Source organism: Larus michahellis, chromosome 1 (genome assembly GCF_964199755.1).
Source record: "Larus michahellis chromosome 1, bLarMic1.1, whole genome shotgun sequence".
Classification (NCBI taxonomy): Eukaryota; Metazoa; Chordata; class Aves; order Charadriiformes; family Laridae; genus Larus; species Larus michahellis.
In genome coordinates this window covers 37841836-37848721 of record NC_133896.1, presented here as the reverse complement: position 1 = coordinate 37848721, position 6886 = coordinate 37841836, and the positions used below count along the sequence as shown (strand labels likewise).

The window sequence follows — 6886 nt, the reverse complement described above, 5'->3', positions numbered from 1 at the left end:
CGACTGCTCTTACAGCGCCGCATTCAATCTCCTCACCAGTTGCAGCATCACCGAGGCTCTCGGGGCTACTGCCACAGTGATTTCTGTGAAGCGGTACCAGCACCAACTAATTTCACAAAAAAACTGTGAACAGCTAAGAAATGGATGCTGGCTGTTAAAGACCCAGGCCAAATGTGGAGTGGTGTTCTGGAGGTGAAAGGATCTCTACGCCATTACAGACCTTCTAAGTTTCCCAGTCCCAGGGGCGTACTTTCATGGGAAGAAAAACCTGTTTCAGATCACGCCAGATATTTTCTGCACTGCCCAGCAGTTACACCTGAGGATGTTCTCCAGATGTTCGTGTTTGTATGAAACATACAATAATAAAGTTGTAAACTGAAGGAGACAATACCCAGACTGCAAGAAGAAGGGCTTTAGGGCGGCCTGGAAAAACATGAAAATTAACTAGCCCACACACAAAATCAACTTGTCCACTTTAATAGGACAATAAAGACCTATTTTATTTGCTTTTCCAAAGAACTGCTACTTTTCCCAGCAAGTGGGCACACATGATTTGTCACGGTTCTTATATTGCCAGTAGGTGACTGCTTGTATTTTGGGGAACAGATATTCCTTCCACCTGGGCAGACAAGAAGTGAGACGTACGGAGTTTAAGACAAGGTGACGCCGCAGTTCAGACAGTTTTTAGGCTACAGTGAAAAGAAAAAAAACCACACCATTGTCTGGAATGCCAGCTATTGAAAAACAGAAGAGAAGAAAATCCTTGCAGCAACTGAAAATGGAGGGGATGGAAACAGACCTGTTGCATTAGGGCAGTAAAATTTCCTGGCTAAAAGAAGTCAGACCGCAGGTATCATCTGTACTGAAACTATAAAGAGCACCAAATGAGAATGCCCTGGCTAAGCCATTTGCAGAGTGAAATGTCTTCAGTGTTTGCAAGCTGTCTAACAAGAGGTGAATAAAACAGGAGTTTGAAACTGGAAGCCTTTTCTCTTTTCTTGTCTGGAACCGCTTCTATTTTTCTGCTGGCCTATGTTGGCTAAGCAAAAGGTCTGAGAAGGCTGGCTACAAGTCCTAGGAAGTCTCTGGGGAAGGTTTCCGAGTGTACTATTCCTGCTTAATTTGGGCTGCTCAAGTGGGTCCTGATCCCAAAAACATGTGGACATAACTGAGACCTTTTTGCTTTGTGTATTTAATATTACACCGGTGGCCCGTATAAGGATTTCAGAACACCACATGCCTACACTGCTCGGAGTTTGGCTATTATTTCAGTGATTTCACTGATTGGGGTGCGTTTGGAAGTATTATCTCACTTTAAAAAAAAAAAAAAGTACTTTTTTAAAAAAAAAAGTTACTGTAAAAATAATACAGTTGCTGACTGCTGTCATGGCTTTGATCTGAAAACCGTAGTCAGGTCCCGTGGTGTATCACTTCTCTTTATAACAAAGCGGGAGCAAGCCAGACTGGAATGCAGCTCTTCAAATATGCAGGATTAAACATTTTTGCAGGTTTATTGCGGGACCTGTAGGTGGCCTCATTTTAATAGTCAATAAGCCAAGAACTATTAGTTCAGTTTGCCAATGAGCTAAGCAACATTTTGTCTTATTCTACTGAATTTGGAAGCTGATGAATTTGCTTCTAGTGCCACTGAATACTCTGCCATTTGTTCTGTAAACAAGTGGGTACAGAGCACACTGATTTTAATTCTGAAAGTGCGAGCATCTGTGTTGTTTTCATCCTTAAATTCCTTCAAGGATGGGAAGAGAGAGGGCACGATTTTGAAACTCTGAGTGGGGACCAGTAAAGTAGCCACATGCCCTCCCAGACCACGAGCGAAGGAGCAGAGGACTGCTGGCCATGCACTGACATTAACCACAGACATTTTGTAACATACTGAACAATAAGAAAAATCACATATTCTGTCAGAGAAGGCCTAACCTCATGGCTTACCCAATTCAGTTGGGTAGATGGACTGCAAAACAAGGCTAAGTGAATTAAACCTGAGACCTTCCAGTACAATCAATAGAGTACCAACATCCACATCCACACTTGGCATCATGTTTGTGACAATGCGTTCTTCAGTGTCACCCCACACTTAAGTGACACTTATTTAACTGAGGCATTTTTGGGGTACGGAAGAAGAGGAAATACAAAGGAGCTTAGCTAGTGCCACAGAAAGCTTCACTTTTGTCAGCTGTTGAAAGGGCAATAAGGTCTCATGCCTCACACTAGTACATTAGGCAGGTCCTATCCTGTGGGTCATTATTGTCACTACCTTGTGTTGGGCCACTGGAGGCAGGCTGTGTGCTTCACTTTTAGAGACGACAGAGCCTTCAGACACTACTCACTTGTGAGTACAAAGAAGAGGCCAATGCATTACTTCCCAACAAGCTCCCTCTCCTTTCTTGGAGTGATGCCTTTGCTGCACAGATCCAGATGTCAGCCTACCCCTGTCCGCGTGGGGAATACATGCTATAGCCACTATGGTAAAGCCTCAGTTTTAACCAGTTCACATACACACGCTGAATTTTTTTAGTGTATAAGAGTTGATACAGCTTGTGAAAAAGGCTTATTGTTAAGCTGTATGGAAGCCATATAGCTACAATAAGAGAACCACAAAGCATTTTGTTAATCGTCCTCGTGTCGCTGATCCTGCCACCACTGCTTCTCCCACCCTGTGACCAGGGCACCCTGGGGAGCAGGAGGGAGGGCTCTCTGACTAGAAATTTCTCTGGTTTTGAAGTGGTGGGGTGTACACATGTCAGGCACAACTTCATGCCCTTCTTCCCCTCCCTCACGCCTATTTTTTAAAACCCACTGCAGAGCTGATCTACCAAACGGCATTAACTTGCTGCCTGGAGGGCATTCCAAATCTGCATCCTTGAAGATGAAACCTTGACAGAAACCAACTTCCCAGCCAAATTCCTCCACTGCAGACTAAGCCCAGGTGCCACGAGGCTCCTATGGCATGCCTGCGACTCACCACATCCCACGCTGCATCTTTTGGAAGAGGCCAAAACTTCTGCTAAGTAGAAGCTGAGCCTTTCTCTAAACATTTCCCCTCTCTATTGGGCCTGGATGCTTGCAATATTGTCTTGAAAGCAGGTAAGTGCAAGGACACCTGGTACGCTGCAGTGCTGCACCCCTGCCAGAAACCTGCTGGAGATAAAGTGCTGGATATATAACATTCACAGTGAGTTAAGGGAAAGCAAAGCAAAAGCAGTTCCCTAAGACATGCTGCAGCCAGAGGCGCAAAAACCTGTCATAAAGCCAGATAAATAAGGAAGGAGAGCAGAATTATTTATAAAGAAGTTTATTTTATATTTGTGTACAACAAATATATGAAAACAAATTTAATTTGAAAAATGTATATTCGATTTCTTAAAAGTATTGAACCCTCTTAAGGAAAGGTTTTCGTTATTAAAAAGGTATTGAAGGCTAAAATTATACTTGGATAATATATGTGTGTGTACATATATATATATATAAAACATGTGCAATTTTATATATATATAGCATATATAAATAACATGTGTGACTTACATGATATTTTAAGGTATGCTATTTAAACATCTGAGTAACAATAGAGATATTAGAAAATATAGTTTGCTATTTCTACACAGTTTGCATTCAGTTCTTATGAGCATCCAGAAAGTGCAAAATTTAAACATACAGAAATATTGTCCTATTATTCTATACATTGTGCTCAGCTCCCAAGTTTCCTCTGACATGATCATAACCAGGCTGAACCAAATTAGGAGGGTTCAATACTAGCCCTTACTAGCATCTTCTAAGAGCAATAAAAGGAAATCTGTCTTACCTTCTACTGTGCTGTGGTATAGTTTGCGCACAAGAGAGAACAATGCATTTCCTATGTTAAATGGTCTAACTCCCAGAGATCACATACACCTCACCATATTGACTCATTTCATTGCACTCCATATCCTGCAAAAATAAATCTCCTGGAGGACAGCATACATTACTGCGTACTGAAGTTTAAGTAATATATTTCTTTAACATAAGGCAGGAATATACTGAAATTTGATAACACTTAAATCCAACAGCAATTTGGAATTAAACCACATTTATGTACCACATTTTTATAGATGCTGCCTTTTTTATGTTTATGTCAGAAAATGTGGTAGAGAAAACCTTCTTTTCTTTAAATAAAAGCAAGGGATAAAAGCAGTCCTTCTAGAAGAAATTGCTAAAAACCAATGGGGCCAGGAGAGACTCGACCGCCTTGAAACACCAAAGGTCAGTCTGCACAACCTTTCCTGCAGCCAATGAGCAATTCCTTCTGTGCCATCTGGGAGAATACTCATGTGAGTAGGTGCTCGCTACAGCACAGCCTGAACGTTTTAGATCTAAATATTTATCATCCTTATTTGCATCTATTCAATGTTAAGGTATTGTATGCTTTTTTCATGTCTTTCTTATGTTGCAAAAAAAAAGGCAATTCTGACCATTCCATATGCTTTTATAGTAGCTATATTTTAACTGAAGAATGTTCGTACTTCAGATAATATGCTTATCATCACTGGCATTAAAACCTCAATCCTGCTTCCATAAAAATCCATGGTTGCTTTGCTCCTACTAGAAATAAAATTAGATCCAAATATGTTACTCACAAAGCTTGCTAATAAAAGTAAATCCTATGTTCATTAAGTCTCTCAATGCTTAAAGGCAAAGTGGTGTTAGCAAATACTGTATAGTATAGCTTGAAGAACAGTATTATGCACCAATCTAGGCGAACTGTTATTCAACAAAATCTAAAAGCCGCTGTGAAAAACATCTTATGGGACAGCAAAATTTGCTACTGAAAATTTCTGGAGCTCTGACAGGCTTTTTTCAAATTCATTTCTTAAACCAAGCCCCTCGCTCATGTCCTACACTGCAATTGCACAAATTAAAGGCTGTGGCCTTGTAGTGCAGTATGCATCCAGACCAGCTAATCTTTAAAATTGCATACTTCAGGAGGGTCTCTCTCTTTCTGCTGCATTCATTCATAAATTCCCTTTTTCGCAGAAACTGTCTGTTTCTGAATTCTTGTAGCAACCGACAAGATAAAGAGCCTGGTGTCATCCCTCATCTACTTCACTTCTCAAGTTTATCTCTGCACTTGTCCATATAATTACCCCCTGCAGATTTCAACTTTAATTCAGATTCCAGTTACAGTCACCCGAACAGGCCTCACAAAAAGACAAAGCCTCATTAGTAGCCTGTAAAAGTGAGCGTTACTAGTTAAAACCTCAATTTAAATACCAAACAAAGGGGAAAAATAGATGCTGAGACAATGTTTACAACCTTTCAACCGCACCCTTGAAATTTTGGCAGTAAATTAGCCAAAGGATGGGCTTTACATCTCATCCATCTCTCTCAGTTGGGAAGGAACAGCCATAACTACAAGTTTTTACAGGGTGTGGCTGATGCTGGGAAATGGCTGAATACATACGACCAAAGGCTGCATGCCTCGCAAGTCAGAACAAAGCAGAGATGTGCTAGGAATTCAGGATTTTCTTATGCCCAGAAGTTTCCTATAGACTGGAAGTCCCATCTCCCCCACAAAAAGGAATAGTGTTCAAACCTAGAGTAACACAGCACTAAGCAGAAACTAAGTAATGATGCCGAAGCCTCTTGATTTAAGGATTCCCCAAAGCAATCTCAAAGAAAAGAAAGGAAAAGAAAACCTGTGGAGTCAGTCAACACATTTTTCAATCCAATTATATAGTAAATGCACCAGCTGGCAAGGCTTCAGTTCCGAAAAGGTGAGGAAGAAGAAGGATGGTGCAAAATGCTTTCATACATTTAAACATTCTTAGGATATAAGAGAGCAGGCAACTTAGAAAACATTCCTTGTAAGCTGTGTGGGATCAGCGCAGTTTTCTGCAGGCTTTGCTTTGTCCTACAGCTCAGCTTTGCCTGTTTGGGCAGGACTGGCGTTACTGCTGCCTTCTCCAGCGTTGTTCTTGTCTGCTGGCTTGAAAGATAATGAAGCAGAGTTTGTGCAGTACCGTTTGCCAGTTGGGCGAGGTCCATCGTCAAAAATATGCCCCAGGTGAGCACCACACTGAAACAAAATACAATAGAGTATCACTGTATCTCTTTGCAGCTTGATGGCATCACTGCAGTGTTAAGCAATGACTAGCAGGCGCTTCCAAGGAAGCACATTAGCGTCTATATTGCCCTTTCAAGTGGGATTTACAACCTGCATGTATTTGCAACAGTGATCCAGGAAGATGATCTTCTGAGATACCACGGGCGCCTAAGATTTCAAGGCCAAGTTTCCTGGGTGTTTCCCGTTGTGCCTCTGCATATGTGTGGTTGGACCACTATTTCTGAGAAGCTGCCTGTCTCTGTAATGATCTCATGGCAGGAGCTCAGATAAAAACACAGTGGTGAAGGCAGCACTGCCCACGTTTCACTTACTACTGTAAGGAAAGCTGTGTCAGAAAGGGGCAGCCTGAGCTCCAGGCTCTCCTCAGCCTGCAGCCATCTGCTACACCCCTCAGTAAGAAAACACTAAACCCCTTGGTGATAACAGCAAGGACCTAACGCAGTGAAGATATTCTTTGGAGTATGCCCCCATACTAATTTTTTTTTCTTTCCTGTCTTCTGAGCATCAGGGTCCTTCTGGGTGCACCTCTGCTCCTTCCCCCTGGAAGGGATGGAACTCATCCACTACTCATCTCATACCTCTTTCTGTGGTTTATAGGAGACAGGGACAGGTGACTGAATAAGAGCCGTAGTGAAGATATGTAAAATATTTTGGAATGAATAAGCTTTAGCTGGGAGTGATTATAAATACAAATTATGCTGAATTTGCTTTTTGTAAGGAATATGAAACTACACATGGTCTGTTGACACTTTTGTGTGAATCAGCCTC

General features: G+C 41.6%; 1 protein-coding gene across 3 annotated transcripts in view; it reads right to left on the bottom strand.

Annotated features, from left to right (window-relative positions):
- Positions 1 to 3297: 3297 nt before the first annotated feature.
- Positions 3298 to 6886, bottom strand: part of MSRB3 (methionine sulfoxide reductase B3) — an 88539-nt gene continuing 84950 nt past the window's right edge. For 2 of the 3 annotated variants that reach the window (XM_074572489.1, XM_074572481.1), the window contains exon 7: positions 3298 to 6070. In XM_074572489.1, coding sequence (XP_074428590.1) covers positions 5906 to 6070 — 165 coding nt within the window. In that variant the 3' untranslated portion in view covers positions 3298 to 5905. The remainder of the gene's footprint in view (positions 6071 to 6886) is intronic. The other variant, XM_074572498.1, reaches the window with a different exon arrangement.